The sequence below is a fragment of the Leuresthes tenuis genome, unplaced genomic scaffold, assembly GCF_036924035.1.
Source record: "Leuresthes tenuis unplaced genomic scaffold, fLeuTen1.0.hap1 SCAF_19, whole genome shotgun sequence".
Classification (NCBI taxonomy): Eukaryota; Metazoa; Chordata; class Actinopteri; order Atheriniformes; family Atherinopsidae; genus Leuresthes; species Leuresthes tenuis.
The window spans coordinates 14,703,156-14,724,174 of record NW_027325373.1 but is presented as its reverse complement, the minus strand read 5'-3'; the positions used below and the strand labels follow the sequence as shown (position 1 = coordinate 14,724,174).

Sequence of the window (21,019 nt, the reverse complement as noted above, 5' to 3'; positions counted from 1 at the left end):
AACAGAGATGTTGCGTCTTTTGTTTGAACCAACAGTTCAGTTCACTTTGTGATCGGGAAGGAAAAGATATTTCAATGACAGCCATAACAGAAACTGTGGTGATGGTAATGATTGTATAAAAAGAATTAGAAAAAAGATTACTACATCGTTGACAGAAATTCTACACATTCACAATTTTATTGCCAACAGTCATACAGAATAATGATAAACCCATACAACCAAAAGATTAAATCTGTAAACATCATTTGGACTTGTTTTTAGTTCCTTTTTTTTTTTTTTTTCCGCTTTACCTGTCCCAAAATAGTGAGTTTCTGTGTGATTCCCTCTGACAAAGATTTATATTTAGAATCTGGAAATGATACATATATAATACATAGTAGCTAGGGAGGGAGGGAGGGAAAGAGACAAAGATATAGAGAGAAAACAGTAGTCTCAAGCAGCAACACGCAGCAGGGCAAAACATAACCTCTAGTGAACAGGCATGCCCCATTGAAGATCAGCTATTGCACTTTGAAGGGGAAAAGAAAGAAAAAAAGTAAACCACCATTTGTACAAATAAAAGGCACATTTTCATCAACAGAAATCTGGAAAGACGCCATGTTGTTCGTGGTGTTCCAGCGTGTTTGGTTGTGTAATTTCTTTACGTCACAAAGCTAATCATTATTAGACAGATTCAAGTATGGAGTCTTTTTTCGCTATTTTTGCTTTGTTCAAAACTTTGCACACTTTGCTAAAGTGATTCTACAAATTCAGTCTTAATAAATAAAGACTCAACAGTACTCTTCAAATTGATACAGAGCTTTATAAAAATTTACCGCATTAGTCCTTCCTGCTAGTAATTAGATTTGATGAAATTATGTCACAAACACTGCAAAAGTAAGAGATGGGTAAGTGTTCTAGATATAGTCCAATAATCCATTTTGGCCAAACGTGTTGTAGTGAGATGCATGTGCTGTACACACCCTCTTGCAGCAAAACACAGGCACGTTAAATTACATTGCATCTGTCTTGTCAAACTCATTGAACACATGCTGATTTGGGTTCAACTGAAGTGGTCCAGTGCATATCAAATACAATGCCCCATTCATTTGGTATCCATCAAAGTTCCGACAATAGTGAGGATGAGAGTATTTAAAAAAGGCTGAATCCAGAACTGCAGTGGACGGGTTCCATATACCACATCAAAATTTGGGTTCAAAAACAGCTAGTATGATCTAAACACTAAACTGTTTAGAGGAACAAATGTGTACACATTACTGCAAAATGAAAATTTAACCCGACCTACCATGAAAGAAAGCTAAGAAATGTGTTCGTTGTGTTGAGAAAGCTGAGGTGACTGACAGACAAACCAGTAGTGCTCTGATGACACCTAGTGGCTAGAGAGCCGTCATGCCATAAGATATCAACACAATGCAAGAAAAAAAAAAAAATCAGTAAATGCAAGTGAACTTTCTGTACTGTGTGAATACAACATTTGTCTAATTAGGTCTCAACACGGTGGTAATCCATCTTGTGTACAACTGCCACGGGTGATCCAACTTTTTGATTGTGCTATTTATTTGCGATCGTTGAAATGAATAATATCAAACTTTTAAAAGTTCAACAAAAAGCTGAAAATGGTAATTAAGAATGTGAGGATATCCACTGCATGACTCAAGCACCAAAACTAATCACCGACTACACACCTAAAATAATTAATAGGAAACCAATTCAGAAATAATCACTGGTTTAAAAGCATAAATATTTTACAGTGTCAGCATACACAAGCACCTCTTTCAAATAAAGGGGTATCAAGGTCTACGAACATGGCCACAAGAACAGTTGATTTTAAGTCATGCGACTGCAGTGACACGAGAAATTACTTCATAAAAAAGTTGATTTTTAAAGCCATTGACAGCACTATGAAGGGTGTCTGCACCCTGACACTTTGTGACGACTGCAAAGCAAAACACATTCAGTTCTAATCTCCAATAAAAGCAGGTTTCATATAGTGACTAATTTAGTAAGCTCTCACACTAACGGTGAGTTTAAAGGACATTTTCCTTCATGTAACTCATTTCGGTTTCTTCAGCCTCTTAGTCAAGAGTTCCTGTAGAAATATGCTTGTGCTTGACAGACAAAACTAAAATTTTAGATTTTTTCTTTTCTTCTAAAATATTTTTGTTAAAACCTCTTTGAGGTTTGATTTGCACTTCATCTAAACTACAAGAACAACTGGGCTATTTTTATATTTTCAAACACCAAATCAAGATATTATGTCCAAATGCACCTATTTCTTCTCAAAAATATAGCATTTCAGTCATCACAACAAAATAATAACAGTTCTATAAATATTCTTTTCATCTTAAACAAATCTTGCGTCTTCCAGTGACTCCAGTAAAGTGGGTCAGTTTTGAGCACATAGAGCCTTTAGGCATCTTCTTCTCATGTTTAAAACTTCAGTTCCATAACGAGAGACTGTTTAAAGCTTCCTGTTTCCCATCAGGCATTCCAAGCATCACTGTTTCCTTACAACAGGCTGTAGGAGACACAGTTCACTCCCAGCTGACACGATCGGCAGATTGTTGTCACGGTGATGGCCAATAAGGTGGCTAATGCTGTCAAATACATGATCTTTTGTCCGTACCTTTGAACAGAAGAAAATAAATATTAAAAATCAGGTTTTTTTTTATCTGAAAAGGGTTCAGTCTTTTTATTTCTCACTGACACTTTTACGGATCAGACATTTGGATCTAGAGTTTTGCTGTGAAACACTTAACATGTCCTACTCTTTTCTTACCGTGCCCTCAGGGTCCACCAGCAGCAGGTGTTTAGCAAGTCCATTGTGCATGCCTGTCAGTACGTAGGACCCTGGATTGGTAGTGCTCTTACGAACGAGAAAGTCCCCGTCATCTTTCAGTAATTTTTCAGCATCTCGCCGGCTCATTTTGCCATGATACCATGTCTGACCCTCCAACTCCTCCTGTGCGCGGAAGGCCACAGATCGCACAAGAAGGGGGCTCGAGTTGTCTACGGACGCTGCCTTATGAAGATTGGACACCTGGGACTGGGACTGCCCCTGAGATTGTGGTTGGGACTGGGACTGAATGGCATCCTCGAAGGGCTCTGGTATGGAAGAGGGCAATGCCAAAATGAAGAGTTAATGGAGCAAATTAAAATCATCTATAAAAGCAATATATAATGGTTGGTTATCAATACTTTAGCAGAAGAAAGATGAATTTGTCTTTTTAGACACATAACATATTGTCCTAATTAAGCGGTGGTACTAATACCAGCACAGGGTTGAGTTCAATTATGAATTATTTACAAACCAGCACAGAGCCACACAATCAGTGCTATACTGTATATGTGATAATGATAATTTAGTTTCCCTGCAACAGTAGTGTCAAGCATAGCAACAGCTTTATTGAAAAATTGTCTTTCCTCCCTTTTTATTAGGCAGACTAAGTGTTACACTGGTTCTAATTTTTATAAAGTAACTTTGAAGGTACAATATAAAGTTTTTAATGTAGCTCCCAGTTACTTTCAAGACACCCTCATATTGTCTGGTCTGAAATCATCTACAACTTACTAAATCCTAGACATAGTGGAGCTCTCTAATCAGTTTTCTTAATTCTATGGTTATTAAAATGGAAAGATCTAGTTTGATGTTTGAGCAAAGGATCTTGGACTGCAATGGTTGAAAAGCGACAACAATGAAGCCACAGTGTTATGTTCAGACTATCCTGTGTTCCATTTGCTGCTGTGGCTCAGTACCATTTTGCATTCAGCATTTCTTTAATTGGTTCTAGAGTCAAAGGGAGGACTGGCACCTCATATTCTCACATGTTTGTCAAAACTTCCTGTGCATACTTCAAACTTGATTTGTGCTTCTGCATTTGATCAGCGTAGAGCCTACAAAACTGGCCTTATTTGTCATGAGCATTCATACAGCACTTGTATCAGTGTTGCTCTGCATTTACTCTGATAAAATGCTAATGCTTAACGGGGTTTCTATGCCATAGGGATTTTTTTGTGTACTCCAAACAATGATGATTTATAAAAGAAGACCTTGGAGCTAATAGTCACTCACACTGAAATTTGTGCAAGGCAGAAAAAAGGAAGGAAGCCTGAGCCTCGACTTGTGTCCTGTTCTAAGACCGGCACCGTCTTTCAAAGAAAGGCCATCTGTTTTGCAAAATATTCAGCAAATAAATCATTTTCTGCATTGGTTGGTTGAAGTATAGCAAAGTCAAAGTACTATTCTACTCATATTAAAATGTCCCTTTAGAGTTGAACAATAGGAGTAGAGAATAACACAAGGAAATTATTTTTCTAAAATAAAAAATGACTTTTAAATTGTATAGTTCGTTGCTCACGTGCAATTTGGAGTCTCCACACTTCCGTTTGTTAGACATATCATTATAATACTGATCTATGTATAATAATAGCAAAGCAAATGGGGGAGTTTAAAGGCATAAAGTGACAGTAACAGTGTGCTCTTCTTGGCTTTGTGCTGACATGATATAATTATAAAGACACACTGAAGTAGAAACAACAAAAGCTGGGAAAACCCTATAATTAAGAGCTCTAATTTTAAAGTGTTATAACAAAGGCAAGGTACAGATTCTATTAAAATAATTTGATTCAAACATGACTTGTGATATTTCAAAACTATGACGATATCCAAATCCTCTATTCAAAGCAATTTCCATTATAAACTGAAAATTGAATATAAGCTAATTAAGTCTTACTCATGTCAAACAAGTCCTTCTGTGGGCTCTCTTTGGCTGCAGCTGCCATGCCCTTTGTCACATTTTCTGCTTCAGCCTGGAGTGCTGCGAGCACCTGGGCATCAATCTGCTGGGTGTTCACATACGTGGGCATCTCTCCTGTTTTTGGTGCCGGACCTTTACTCTCTGGCAGACTGCTTATGTCAAATGACCCTAAAAATTTGGAGAAACAATCAAAATCGCGGTTGATTAGATCAAAAATGCAGCAGAATTAAACATCTCATATTGTGGACCACCTGTTCTTACCCTGTTGCAGGAAGATTGGCTTTCTTTCATCTGCCCAGTTTTCACAATGTCGCCCCTGGTAATATGTCGGATCCACTGAGCCTGGACCCATCTGATGACATGCAGAAACACAGTAAATAAAAATAAAAAATACAGGTAATGAGACATTAAGTTTCATGCAGACATTGACATGAAGGGTAAAATATTTTACATTTCTGTCTGAAATATAATGTAGCCATGTGTGTCATCTATGTATACATTTACCCAATTGGTTGCCACAGTAACACTTGTACCCATCAGCATGCGAGAGGACTGTCAAATCATTTTATAAACTGTGGTGTTATGAACTTCATCAATAACCTGATAATCTTAGTGTTAATTATACGTCTATCTCACTACTTCAGTAGTCCTGTTTGCAGTATGTTAAACCAGTAAAATGTTTGTTTGAGGTCTCTTCACAAACACTATAAAATGTATTATACACTAAAAATGCATTGATCATCGATTTATTGTTGTTTTTTCTGTGCACATCCATCCATTTTAAACTGAATCGTACCTGGCATCCATCTGATGCGGTCAGTCTGGTGTCAATGAAGCCTCCAGATGGTGGCATTTTGCCAGGGATGTTGTTGTAGTAAGGGTGCTCTGCTGACTCTTCTTCTTCCTCTGTCCATGGCAACTCCTCCATGTTTAATACCCTGAGAAGAGAACTAGGTTTTAATGATGAAACTAAACCTTGATACCATCAAAAATGTTTGTGCTTATTTTGAATTTGAACATTTTTTAAATAACCTGAAATGGGCAATGATCAGCTTGGAAAATTATAACTAATTACTGTATGTAAGTTGGCAACAGGAGAGTAAAAACAAGAAGGATGGGTTTTCCAGAAGGAAATATGTAGAAGTAGCTGCACTGCAACGGTTAAAAGGTTCTCAGTGTAAAATATCCCCCAATAAATATTGCCATCTAAAGAACATCATAGATGTGTCATTATTGGATTTAAAAAATCAATGTGCAAAAAAGCCAAAAAACAACATTTAATCCCCATGATCTTCTTGCTGTCCACCTGCACTGTTTTAAGGATAGAGATGATGACAAATGCAAGTTAAAATCTTTCAATAACAACCTGAACTTCTTTTTTGGAATTCATGGATGATAAAAACCATCCAGCTTGTTAACAATGCACAGCTCAGAAACCAGCACAAATGAGGGTATGATCATTTATTTGTGTATTTTCAGGGGCGGCCTTGATTAATCCAGTAAGGTAATGTCAAACCACAGTCTGCACATAAAACGCCAGCATGGCTCAGTAGTACAAGACTCCAGCCAATAAAATACCTTGAACTTAGACAAGACATTGGAATCGAAATCAAACCGAGCACACATTTTTAAACAACTTATAACATTTCATTTCCAATATTTCTTAGAAACTAGAATGAATGTATCATGAGCAGCTCACCTGTCGTGTGTGGAGGAGAGCTTGCTTGAGGGACACTCCAGGTACTGCTGGAAACGAAGGTCAAAAGCCTGGCCGATGGTACTGATGACGTCCTGGGCCAGTCCATCAGAGCACTCAAGGATGTGACATGCTGATGAGTTTTCGAGCAGAACATATCAATGCGCATGTTGCATATCAGATATTCCATTAAAGATTAAGGGAAATCATTCTCACCTCTTCTGTTGACAGGGTCCTTTGCTACATAGGCAACATAATCTGTTGTGTCCTGCAATAAAAGACAACTTGTAAAATATAATGAAATCACTCAAATATTCTAAGAGGTATAAAGATCTTTAGGTGATCAGCATACATCAGACAGGGTAACTTCATTTTCATTAACTGATATGATGCAACTTTTTCACTCTTTTATACTTGAAAACATATGTGTGCCGGGGAAGTGTTACTAATACTTACAGGATCTCCGCCTGATGCAAAGGAGATGGACTGCATGTGATGGTTGGCTATGATCTGTCAGCAAGAAAACCATAAAAACTGATGCTTTGTATACACACAAATTAACTCATGCAGTCAGTACACAACACACATGCTATAGACATTACACAACAATAAAACTGATGCAACATACCTATTTAGCATCAGGTCTTAAGAAATTCAAATTTGAGTATCAGTATTTTCCCTTCATGGTTGAAAATTGCACACTGTTTAACCAATTGAAAATACTTTAAGCAGCCTGGTTTACCAGATGACTTACATTTCACATGAAAAACGCTAGAGTTTAAGGGAAGTTGCAACACACGGCTTCTCAAAAATCGGTTGCAAAGTGTTTCAACTGTACTGCAGTTTCTCAGATCAAAATTATTTGGAATTCAACAGGAAGTGACGCATGCTGCGATTTCACACAGTCCGAGTGCTTTAAATTTGCAATTTTTCTCCTGCACCAAGATGCATAAGTATTTGGCTCTATGTTAATCTGCGAGCACTATTAATCAAATTGATTGAGTTACATCTCAGACTGCAGGGGCTTGCCAGCATTTAAGGCAAACTGCGTCAAGTTTGTAGCATATTCAGGATGACAGAACCCCCAGAAACAGTGGGACCACTGAAATCTAATATGCACTCTGCTCAAATAAGCAATAATTCTGTTTTAGGGGATTAGCTCAGTAAAAAATTGATTGATTTTTGGTGACTGTAAGATTCATCTCTAAACACACTCTTTTGACATCATTTTATTGTATCGCTGCATAGTTGACAGTCGTGTGACACCTTCTAAAGTCCTACTATTATTATTTTCTTCAATGTTTGTCTCAAGTGTATCATTGGTGTCATGCATTACTATACTATGCTCCATAACTGTTTAGAAAGGTTGCACACTGACCTGTTTGCAGTCAGGGGTCATCAGGTTGAGGCTAGTGGTGGAGATATTCAAGTTGATTGACATGCCAGCAAACTGTAGATTGCTCTTCCCCAGAATACTGGACAGAGCCTTGGATGGTGGCTGAAAGGAGCAGAGAAAGAAACAGTAAGACACAGGTTTTGGGATTAAGACTTGAAACTTGAATTTTTTTCCATATAAAAGTAACTAAATCTGTATACCAATAAGCCCACAAACAGAAATGCATCGACATGTAACGCTTATTCACTGAGGTGAACAACAGTACTTCAGGGTAAAAAAGTAGTAGTGCTAGACTAAGCCATGCTAACCAGAGTCAGGCTGCAACCTCGCCTTTTCAGAACAAGTCTACTGTTCAAATTCTCAAACTGTTTTGACTATGTCAACAGCATTTTCACATGGGGTAAAGAGGCTAGATGCAAAGCCTTGAAATTATTCTATAAAAGAAGAAAGCACAGGGACATATTTACATTTCTTTTAATAAATACCATTTGTCTTTGGCAGCACAAAGCCCAGGATGTGCAAAAAAGCCTTTGCAAAATATTGTTGGAAGGTGTTTGCTTCTCAAGGCCTTAATGTTAGGTTTTCAAAGTTGCATGTGTACTCGGGGTAGGTCTTATGTGAACGTCTGATATTCAGACAGAAATTGCCATCCAAAGTAAAATGGCTCCTAACGCTAGAAAGTGGTATGTGTTGAGAAAATACAAGTAGCCGGTCAAGGGCAGTGGGTGACCACGGCAGGTTCTGCATGTGCCAATACAGCAAGAGCATAATACCATTGACCACTTTTTTTTAAATCTCAGCATCTCTCTAAAATGTGATTGTCATGGACCACTTATTGGATTATTAGTCCAATCAGATTCAAAACACCTTGGGAAAAACCCTCAACGTGTTCTTATTGTGCACGCTTAAACCAGGGGGGTTTAAGGGTTTAAAGGGTTAAAAAAAAAATAGCAGCAACAAAACTGGTCTGCGATGGACACTTATTTTTAGGAGAAATGAATAGTACATCACAGATAATAACAGAAAAATTTAAAAAAACTTTGCATTCAACTTTTCATATGCATTCAACTTTATCACCAAAGTTTCTGCATTCGCGTCTTCTTCAAAACCAGTCAGACTTTTGAAGCATTCAATTTAGTTGAACACCTTTTTGATGGCATTTTATTATTGATTGGTAAAGCCAGAAAGGACAACTCCCTCCCACTGGTCTTTGTCTCGAACTTTGTTCACAGGTTCATGAGCTTCGGCAAAAGAAGGAGCACTAAGTGAACTGAGCTTTCATTTTCCATCCATCTGTATCCATCTTGCTTGTCGCAGTCTTTTGAAGGAGTAAAATTTCATAAAAAAAACTTGGAATAAATCGTCAATATATTTCACGCAGATTAGGCACAAAGCGGTAGGCCCACTTTGATTTAGCATGTGTACACAAAATTCAGACCTATATAATAGTGACCACACTGTTATGTTTGAATCTCTAATCAGATTGATTTCAATCAGATTAAACCATGTAACCATAGCTTGTGACAAGTAGTGGATGAATACAGTGTTAACATTATTATTCAGTGAGCGAAACACGTTTGCTTCTCCTGTACCGACACTCTGCCATAAAAAAAGCTCTATCGAAAAAGCAAAGCAAGAATTTGCTTTGAACTTTTTTTAAAAGTGGAATCACCTGACGTGATGATGTGTCATCTTGTGCTTTTATTAGCAATCAAGAGGCTGACAATAACACAAATGATAGTTTAGACCAATGCAGATTTAAAACACTATTGATGAAAAGAGGACTCAGGAGGCCAAATAAAAATAGCCAAACCAATTTAACATTCCCCGTATGAAGCTGATGTCACCACAGCGCGTTTGTGTCACAGTCAAAATAACATAATCTCAAATCCTACATCCATTCAGAAAAACTAAGTAGCGCTGCTTTTGTGTTTTATACTTTTCCCTGACATTTAAATAAGCTCTGCAGAACAGAGTAATGTTTCATTTCACACCCTCACATGTTGTGGGTGAATACACAAGCAGAATACATGTGCTCAATCACACATGCATGTATGCACACACACGCACACACACACACACCAGCTCAGCATCCTGATCACAGATATTGTGAACTACATGAGTCACTAAGCACCGTGTGCGGTGTGCAATGCATCGTGGGCTGGAACTACACCCACGCACATACAGAACCATACCTCTTCATCTCTCTCCTCTGCCCCTCTTTTTACATACAGAAAGAGGGAAGGAAAAACATTGAGAGGGGATGCTAAATATAGAACATGGAAGGATAAATTAATATCTAATGCTGTGTCCTTTTTCGAAACCAACTGTACATTTACACATTTCTCCAGTGATCACTTATCCTTCACTTGCTATCCATTCCATCCCTCCTGTTTTTTTTTTGTTTTTTTTTCTTTCTGTACATGTACCTTTCTCTTCCGAAGTGCTCCTTTGGTCCCAGGAACAGCTTCACATACCAGACTGATGGCTTCTCTAGAGGAAGGGTGAAAGGATGGTGCCACAGAATCACAGTTATTTCAACATTAGGTTGGACTGTACTTGTATTTTGTCATCTGGGAAAGAGCAAGACGAAGATATTACATACAGGCTTAAGTCAGCTACTCAATGCAAAGTACAAGGCGGTTTTAACAATTGCTCATGTAATCCTATGGATAACAGGAAACATAATCTCAGGCGAATGTTTCTGGATTATTTTAGAATATAAAAAATAAATCGTACTTTAAATAATACATTAAAACACAAAATTCTGCGTTTTATTTTGGTTTTCAAAGATAGCCTGTAAACCCTTTTGCAATTAAGAACATCTTAAGCAAAACATGAACATCTTAAGCAAAACATGCTTAATGGGATGAAATGCAAACAAAAAAAGACAGTGGGGAACTAACCAAAATTACACTGGGGAACTTTATGGCAACAGGAGGCTGCAAAAATAACATAATTACTATGAACTGAAAAAAAATGAAAAATGATAATAGAAACAAAAATGAAAAAATAACAAAATTGCATATTTCAGGCATTTATAATCAGGACTTACAGTATTACCAACTATTAATAACCAGAATGTCAACATTTAATTTCAAATTTCTAATAACTAATATTTCAACAGAAAATTCCTGGTCGTAAGAAGATGACGGCTGCTGCCTCCAAAGCGCTGCCAGAATTAAATCGACAAGTTTAGACAACCCTGAAATTTGGATACAAACAAACATTCATGGTGTCCAGAGGATATTCCCAATGTGTTTGCTTGTCAACAAGTCCTTCCCATCGGGCCATCGCAGTGTTTTTAAGCATTCCAACATGCTAAACTAAACTTGTGAACATAAACAAGATTCTGAGATTTTGCTGCAGCATGACTAAAGATTAAATATTGCCAACATACTCGTAAATGCATATTCTAAACTTGGAATGTGAAGCCATCTTGTTTTTGTAAGCCTTTTTGTAATTTGGAATAGTTAATTTTATGTAAGCTGGACATGTTTTGAGTAAAACAGAACTGATTAATATCAGACATACTGAATAATACTACAAACTGTCTTCAGTTTGTGTCTTAAGCACATTGTCCTGTGAGACAAAACACACTATTTTATGCTTCATCTTTGCATTTCATTAAATGATGAGTCATTAAGTTTTGTGGAAGTTGTGAAAATTTGTGAAAAACTTTTGTGAAATGAGGGATGTGGTTTTTGGCCTTATTGTGTTTTTTTCTTTCCCTTCTTCGGTTTTGCAACTCAACTCATTTATGAAAGTTGCTACAGATATACTTAAAACATGACAGGTGGTTACATAAAATGAGAGGTCCATTCAATATTCAGTGTGCCAACACTGTAGGGTATTTGTGTTGTGCAACACAGAGTAATAGAAATGCCTTTTGAAAGCATGCCATTGCATACATAGTAGTATAAAGCACAGAGTGAAAAACTGCCTCTAAGATGTAAACTATTTTCAGATATCATCATGTTATGATTTTTTAAAGTAATAGAAGAAAAGTGTGTCTTAAATGGTGGCTTAAGAAAGTGCTGCTTTGAAGGGGAAAAAAGGCTAATTCCCCTCTGAGACAAATCAGATCCTGGTTTCATGTCAGAAATGTTACTTTCTGCATCCTATTAAATTTTTAAACAGGCAAATTCTCACTACAGTGTCTCTTTTTCATCATCTCTCTCTGAACTAGAGAAAAACTTAAAACACACACAACAGTGAGAAAGAGCGAGCGCATCCTGCTGTATAGCTTTGCTAGCTAATGATACCAACTTCAGGAAGTCAAGCAGAAAAGTGAACATGACACAAAATGATTCACTGCTGGCATTTGCCTCATTGCACATCAGTCAATGGTTTCAGAGATACTTTTTGAGTCACAGAAAATTCCATGCAAACACGTGAAAAATGCACTATACTATGCATATACTCATGCATCATCAAAGGAATCTCTTTAAAATGTATTTTTGTGGAATAGTAAGTTTATATGTGCTGGATGTGGCATGAAGAGATTATTAGTAAAACAGTGTTTTAGAACATAAAATCAAGATAAGTTATCTTGATAATAAAAATTACAATATAATATTACACTCAAAACACAATTCAGCAACTATTTTCCATATTAAACTGTTCGTAACATCAATGATTTTCACTGAACTGAAATGACTAACTAGTGCAATGCATAATAATAGAGTCAATTAAACTTGCCTCTAATATCTGCTTTATTTTATCATTGTAAATTTTTCTGTCTACTCCTTTTTGGGGGTGCTCTTCTGGACTCTATTCTTACACAATGCAGTCACTGAGTCATTGTCAAACGCTGAGTCACTTTAATCATTGTGTGTCATTGCTGCAATACACAACAAGATGTACGGGCAGAGACAAAGGTGGCTGCACTGGCAGCATGGCAGAGCTTAGCATCGCAAAATGTTAAGTAATGTGCCAGCGTAACAACCTAACAAGTGTCCAAGGTCTCTATCTACATGTTTAAGGTTCAACATTAAAATCTATCATGATATTTGGATTAGGCTAATTCATTATGTGTTCCTAATACTGACAGTAGCTCTTGTTATCAGATGATAGCATGAACTATACTATTAACATCAACTCTATGGCTACTCATCGAACATACCAGGCATTCACTTCATTTGTAAATGTTCACTTAAAACATGCATTTGTCGCAGATTTCTATTTTCAGTGATGTGATATTTGTGAAGTTGCAGCTCCAAAAAGGTTTGAACACACATCTATTCTGCTTAAACTTACCCTCACTAGCTCTTAGTAAGACAAAGAGTCTGCCTGCAAAAGCCATAAAATGGCTTTGCTCCCTCCCAGGTTGTTCTGATCACAGGACAGATTCTTTAGGTCATCAGGCAAAGGTGAATACATTTAAAATCAGCTTATGATGCCTTCAGTCATTGTTGTCCTCCTTTCTGGAATTCTCTACCATATGAGCAGAAGTCTGCTACAACAGCAGACTAAAAACACATCTACCTGCTTTTTGTTTTAAAAATGTGGTTAACAGGTTTTCACTGTTGCCGTTTATCTTGAGATGACCTTCTTATCTTATTCCCTTTCTACTCTTGTATCTTCTTTCTTACACTTTTCTGATGTTTCTAATTTTAATTTAAAACTGTTATAAATTCGTATTCGGTCTTACATTAAGCTTTTCTGTATGATGTATGATCTTCGATTTTTTTTTTTCATTTCAAGATGACATTGAGTCTAACCTTCATTGTCAATTGAAACTGCAGCTGTATCTTTGCTCTATGATAATGAAAACACATATTTTCATGTGATTGCACATTCATAAAAACATAAAAATTCATAAAAAAAATATCTCATTTCTGACAATAGATGATCCACAAATGTTGCACACTTGCACTTTAAAAGGGATGAATTTTTTGTGAAAACATAGATGAAACAATGGCAACAAAACTGAAAACAAATGATCTTAAATGGCAAATAATCAAACAGATCTTTCTTGAATGTCACTGTATCATCTCAAATGACATAAACAACAGAAGACTGGACTTTAATTTATCATTCACAGTTAGCCAGGACTGGTATTTGTGCTTCTAACGCATATTAGCATACCTTGTTATTTGAGACCTTGTGGTGAAATCCAGGGATCTCATCGATCGCAGGACCTCGATGCAGCCCAGATACTACAAAACAACAATGAGAAGCCTCTGTTAAACAAAGACTAGCGTGCCATTTTGTGCATGTAAAATGAAAATTTAAATAACTCCAGTCTTCCTGTAGATACCAAATCAATACACACAAAGTTAACTTAATATTGGACACCGGGGGCTTGCTGTAGAAAGGATGAAAAAAAAAAACTAGACTCATGGTGTTCCATCTGCCATGACACACCTGCAGGGTGAAATAAAAACGTTACCAAGTTAACTGCAGTTCATCAGTTTTGACAGTTTCAACCTGTAACTTATTTGTTAGGCTAAATATAAAAATATCTAGCGCATTTGTTGATGCTGAAAATGTTACAGTTCACATTTATTGAGTGTTTCTTCTGAGCTATGATCTGTGTTTTCCTTAAATTAATTAATATCATAGTAATATCATTAAAACCTGACTTAACTGTGGGAATGCCATGTTGAGTTTGAACTTGTTTATCATCTGCACTTGTGTTGAACAATATCCAGAAGGTTCAAGACAAATAATGCATTCCTACCAGTGAAATTGGTTTACTTTAGTCATCTGGGTTCTAGGATGTTTTATTGTGTGGGTCAGTGTTAAGCGTTTTGAGGAGAAGAATTTTTATTTTATTAATTTGATCATTCAGTTATTAGTGTTTTACCCCAACTGCACCTGAATAATGGTGGGCATAATGGTGTTGTATGCCAGTACTAACATTTTTGTGAACTTGCTGACATTATGTACTTTTTTTTAGTTCTTAGTTTTAAAAAAGACACTTTCAGTTATACAGAGTGGCTATAGTCTGACAGAAAAGAAAAAAAAGACTAGGAAAATGTTTCCTAACTGCAACATTTTTTAGTGTTATTTTGTCAGACAAGTCCTCCCTGTGCCATAAATTCATCTTCACGACCAGCGAGCTACTCGTACTACAGCCGTCTACTGTTTTCTGATTAATATTGCACAGACCAGGAACATTATGTGCTGACAAGTTCCTATCGTTAGCTGAATTACATTCATAATCTGGCTGTAAACCAAACAAGCATCCAGACACTCTAATGTCTCCACTCTTTTTCCACAAACAGAACCAACATATTAGAATCATATATTTCACATTATGACTTCTTGTCTCTCCAGTAGGAATTTTTCAGCCTCTAGCAAACAAATGGATTTTTTGTCAATGTGACGCTTGGAGATTTTCAAAGTTACATATTTTTAGAACCATAAATGTGAAGAGCTCAATCCAGCAGGGACAAGACTATATCAAATGATTCTAAAATTGGTATTGGAGGAGACTACTCTGAGCAACAAATCAAGACTTTTCTTCTATCGTGCCGAAAAACAAATGAACACAAACGGCTAAACATGTCAGTTACTGCACCAACAGCCACAAGAAATAACAAATCCTGTATCACAGTTTACATCTTTTGGATGCTGAGGGACTAAAAAAAAAAAGATTATTTTATTGTGTTCAATTTCTACATAGTCCAGTTCTTTGCAGTCTAGTCATGATAGGACATGTAAAAGGAATAAAACACACATCAAAAAATAAATGATTATCAAATCAACAGAAAATCTATTGCCAAAAGTTATCCACCTTTGACAACATGAAGATATAATAAAGCGCTATTAAATTAAAGGGTACATCGTATTGAAGAAAAATTTGATTAAGTACACTTTTCTTTCTGTGCTTGAGCTTATATTTGGTAGAAGTACTAACCAACATCACTTTACAAGGTTATATGGTGTCCTCTTTTGTTATCGCAGCCAAGCTTCATCTTCAAATGATGCTTCTGACAAGGAGCTCTGACTTCTAATTGGCTTTTTTCTATTTTTTTTACCAATTTGAAAGATAGAAATTCCTATATCCCATATGTCATTGAATGTACGATCACTGCAGCAACAGTAACTGCTCATACAAAAACAAACAATGATGAGATATTACCCATATAATTAATCTTTTTTAATGTTAGATGCTAAAAGCTTGAAACACAAAGGAACGGAACGATGGGGAATCCCTGACTTTATAGACAGATATGAGAGGAATTCCGAGTGTTGAGTTGTCAGTGGTGTCATCAACCAGCCAGCAGCCATTATGTTTTGCAACACATGACTCACAATGAGACTGTACCTAAAAGAGGAATCAGCAACCTACCTGCTGTTAATTGTCCAAGTGCAGTTGAGGGCAAATGTAAGTATTTGAGAATAAAATTGGTAGTCAGGTATATTTCTGTCAGTTTAGTGTGATGTCTGAGCTCTCAGGCTACTTACTGTATGTTCTCTCCACCATACCATAATATATTTACCATAATAAAGTGCTCCATGGGTGATTGAGTACCACAGATCTCAAATGAGGCAGACCCAGAGATAGAGAGGGGTGGAGTGGAGTGGGTCACTCCACGCCCAAAAATTATCTGCTTGAGTAGAGGTGTAAATTACATTAAGACCTGAAACTGTCAACTTGTGAAAAAATGCACAAAATAAGTCTATTTTAATATTAAACAGAGATAGTTTACTTATGATGAGATGGCAAAAAACAAAGCAAATTAAGTCCAGGCTAATGTAGATATCGGCTGGACCTGTAAACCAACAACTGTTTGCTCACAAGTTTAGCACAACATAAAATTATGTCAACTTTTCACCACCTCAAAATAAATGTTAAAAAGTCATTTACAGTAACAAGTTTAGAAAACTACTGCACAATCAATTCCTTTTACACACGAACAAATGCCATGTGTGCTTTTTGTCACTCACTGCCACTCCCGATAGCCTGGAGGAATAGTGGATTGCAAAATGACCACTTCCATCATTTGAACAAAGAAATAATGTGCCAGAGAAAACCCAGAGAATTGCTCCTATAAAAGTGCAAAAAAAAATATGATTTCAGTGTTCTGGGTTTGTTTTCTTTAAATTAACACAGTGACAAAGGATTAAAAGTGTGAGCGTAAACAATGTCACTGTCCGTCGATGTCCCTTTAGAGTAATGGTGCATGATGTGTGGGGAGTGACGCTAATTAAAAGTGCTGTGAGCAGAAACACAGCGTTGAACTCAATACATGCAGGACATAAACCACAGGAAAAGCCTGGGGTGGGGGAGAGCAGACTGGACCCATTTTCCCTTTCACAGTTTGGATGCTTTCAGCAGCATTGACTGGACAAATAAGCGCTCTCTGCCTTAATGCAGTTAATGGAATGTCATGCTGGTCACACATACTGCAGACTTTATTCAGGCAAGTAGTAGTAGGTGTCATATGATGGCAATCATTCTGTGTAACTTGATTTAGAATATAACACGTTTCAACTCGTGATGCTGCTCTGCATGTCCATTCTTATCCTTGAACTAAATCAAGCTTTTGGTTCAATGAGTTTAATAAAATAAAATGAAAAAAGCCCAAAATTGTATTCATTCAAACAAAGTAACACTGTTACTTTATGGTTTCTGTGAAAATGGTTTCTTCCCCCCACACATTTAACACCTTGAAGAGCCAGGGCTCAGCATCATCACTCCCTATGCTAGTGACTCATTGCTGGCATGATGACATTCACATCTCTTTTAGTTGTGCACCAACTTAAATGATGTATGATGGCTGAACCACATTAAGAAGAGATACAGCAGTGATGAGACAAACATGCACTGCTCGTCTTTTCTCATTCAAGCATTTCAGGGAGCCAGCACAGTCATAGAGCTCAGAGAGGTGCACAATGTACAGAAATAACACATCACCATGGTTACAAAAGCAAAACGCTGTAGCTCTACATACACAAGCCAGAAATACCATAAAAACTGAAATGTTTACTGAACATTTTGAAATCTGCTTTTTATGTTGCCGTCATAGGCTTTGTCTCTACTTTTCCCTATCGTTGACCTTCTTCATTTCCTGAATTATTCAATGTCTGTGTTCTGGTTGCTGTTATTTCACTCAACCTTCTGTTCTAACCAGCCTACATACACCCACTCAAGGGCATGTTGTGATGCATGAGTGAAACTACATTATCCCCTTGCAGGTAACTAAACTCTGGACAATGAAAGAAAACTGAAAATTCTTGATGTCTGGAAAAAAAAAACAAGAGTGAGTCCACCAACCTTCACAATGTATGTGACTCCTGGACCAGAAATCTTGTCATTGGAGTGTAGCCATCCCCGTGAGGGTTTGCTCACCGGTCCACCACCTCCACCTGGATTCCAGTCCTCTCCACTAGGCTGGTGTTCATCCAGCCTGCTCTTCTTGTTCATGCTGACAGCTGGCTCCAGCTGCGAGCAGGGGGTTAAATGGGAGACTGAGCTGCACAGAGAGCCTCCCACACCAGAGGCTGCTGCTGCTGTCGCCGTATTGGGGCTCGTGCCACTGGAGCTGCTTGAGCCTGATCCCCCACCCCCTTGCAGCTTAGACACAGCCAGGTCCTTGACAGCCGAGGGCAGACCCTTGATGCCGAGCAAGCTGCCTGAGTTGCTGAATTTCAGGCTGGACACCTTGTTGATAAGGGTGCAGAGGGTGGTGCCTCCATCTTCCAGGTGGTCAGAGCCGTGGCTGGTGGAGGTACTGGAAGGAGCAGTGGTGGAGGAGAGCTGAACCTCAGTCGGGGGTGTATAAGATGTCTCGGCTGCAGACTGGGGGGTGGCCGAGACCTTGGGGTTCATGGACAGGCCGTGGAGAAGCTCATCGACGGAGGTTACTGACTCATTCCTGAAGCGGTTGTACTTGGTACGGTGAAGCATACCCTTCTCTCTCTTGCTCTCTCCCCTCTCTCCACCAACCAATATGCACAGCCAGCCTCCTTCACAAGCGTGCTGGCAGACGAGGCTGAGCCGCGCTGATTGCCCTCTCCTGTAACATAGCAGCAACGGCACAGGCAGCAAACACCTTTCAGCAACCACAAGCCACCTGACTGTAATTTTCTCTATTGAGGTTACAGTGGTGGTTGTGCTGAGCTTGTGCTGCTTCTGTCACCGATGTCCAATTTGCTCTCAGTGAAATCCGGAGCTGCAATCCAATCCGTCAGAGAGAAATATACAGACACAATCCATGGAAACCCAACACTGAAGCAGAGGAAGAGGAGGATATAAGGCTGCCAATGTTGTGCAGTTTTTCCAGTGGCAATGCTGCTGCTCCTGCTTATGATTTCTTGCCACAAAATCCGAAAAGTAAAAGAGCAGAAAAAGATCTATGTTGCTGATGATCACGGACACTGCAAGGGAAGAGCAAATACTCTCCGATGACTGCTGCCTGCCGGCTCAGAGCTAAAGCATGACTCACTGATCTGAGAAAACCTTCTCAACAAAAGGCTTGCTGAACACTGCAAATCACTTCCTGTTGGAGGGAGAGGGAAAAAAAAAAACCTCCCACTTACAGCACTCTAGAACCAATCAATTTTTAAATTCCCCAGTCTCATATTTATTCTCCATAACCCTTTCCCCCTTATTTGCTTTTCTGTGAAAGGAAATGAAAAATGAGAGTAAGGTTTATAATTTAACTCATAATTTAACTAATAATTTGTTTGAGTATTTTGTCTTAATTCACGTCTTAAAACAATTAATGTCATGAAATTGATGATGTCGCACCATAAGTGATCACAGAGATGAAAATAGATGAAGTCAAATCAATACTGTAGGCTATCACCCACTTAAATAGTAGCTACATAAACAGACTGGCAGCTAAAATATTCTGGAAAAAAAGAAAAATAAATACATACATAAATTAATAAAAATTTCTATTCAAACTGACATTAAAAATTTACGTTTAAAGGCTTTAAATAAATCATCTAATGGAACAACACAGTAAAAATCTGGCATGACTGGAAATAGCTTTTAATATATTGCCCATGTTATTTTATAACAGCAGTACACATCAGCCCTGAAACACAGGTTTGTACTATCCAAGATCTACAACTGCTTAATGCACATGCCGTTTCACCACCATATTTTTAATCAGGTATTAATACTAGTAAATAAGCCTCTCAATCCAACATAAAATCGTGTTTTGACACAATCCGACTAATGTGTCACGCAAAAAATTCTACTGGTATTTACAACAAAAGACTTTGAAAAGAATTCCATCTTACTACTAAAAAGCAGAAACAGATTCACAGCAATAACCAGCAAATACTGGTCCTGGTTGAACTGCATGAATAATGTCAATGATGTAAACGAAAATAAATTAATTAATAAACACAGGAAACAACATGTTTCTCAGGCAGGTAAGTCAATGAAACAACCACAAGGACAGCAAAATCAGCCCGAGAATCATCCTTAAAACCAGCAGCAACGCAGCATCATTGTCTCCCCAGTAGCAGAAAGCACGCATTCATGTAAAATGTCCACAGGAGCAACTAGCAACGCAGAAAGACTGACACTCATTCATAAGCAGCTTCCGCTCTCACTGTGCTGCAGATTTCGCACTGCAGTCCCTCCCAATATCTCTCTTTCCTGCCTGGCAAGAGAGAGAAAAAAAAAAAAAAAACAGACAGCACGTCTGCCTTTTCTCCTCAGAAACAAAGGCAAATACAAAGACAGGGATGACGACGCAGGCCCTTGTAAATCAGGAGAGATGACAAAAAAAAACAAAGATGAAAATGAAAAGAAGACCAAAAAAAAAAAAAAAAAACATGCAATGTTTAGTCTTTTATGTGAATGAAATAGCAGGCTGGTATACCAGTGTTTCTGTGAATGGAAGCAAGGCCTTTCTGCCTCTGCAAGGCAATCCCTCGGGATGGCATGGTCTTGTCCAATGAGGAGCCGGCAGGATGACTCATTCAGGGGAGGTTTGCAGAATAGTGGAAGAGACCATTTCAGACGCAGGTGTGCATTTAGTTTTCTCTTCACTGCACTTTTAAAATGCTGTAGGTATTATTGGGTATGAAATGTTTGTGTAATATAATTACATGATGTTCTGCTGACAAAATAAGAAGCATGAAAATGATGCAAAACATTGAGTAGAAGGAATACTGCTACCCCCGTGATTTTTGTTGTCGCCATCATTGCTATTTTCCCCTCCACATTCATGTGAACAGTTACCATCTACACAT

The 21,019-nt window shown here is 37.8% G+C and overlaps 1 protein-coding gene across 1 annotated transcript; it reads right to left on the bottom strand.

Annotated features, from left to right (window-relative positions):
* Nucleotides 1-158: 158 nt before the first annotated feature.
* Nucleotides 159-20,366, bottom strand: shc3 (SHC (Src homology 2 domain containing) transforming protein 3). The gene is made up of 12 exons (XM_072372292.1): nucleotides 18,081-20,366; nucleotides 13,940-14,010; nucleotides 10,279-10,342; nucleotides 7,832-7,951; nucleotides 6,910-6,963; nucleotides 6,670-6,721; nucleotides 6,457-6,586; nucleotides 5,554-5,695; nucleotides 5,019-5,109; nucleotides 4,734-4,925; nucleotides 2,780-3,105; nucleotides 159-2,626 (listed from the first exon to the last, which is right to left on the bottom strand). Exons 1-12 carry the CDS (start codon nucleotides 18,711-18,713, stop codon nucleotides 2,498-2,500), a joined length of 2,004 nt encoding a protein of 667 aa, XP_072228393.1. The 5' UTR covers nucleotides 18,714-20,366; the 3' UTR covers nucleotides 159-2,497.
* Nucleotides 20,367-21,019: the final 653 nt, after the last annotated feature.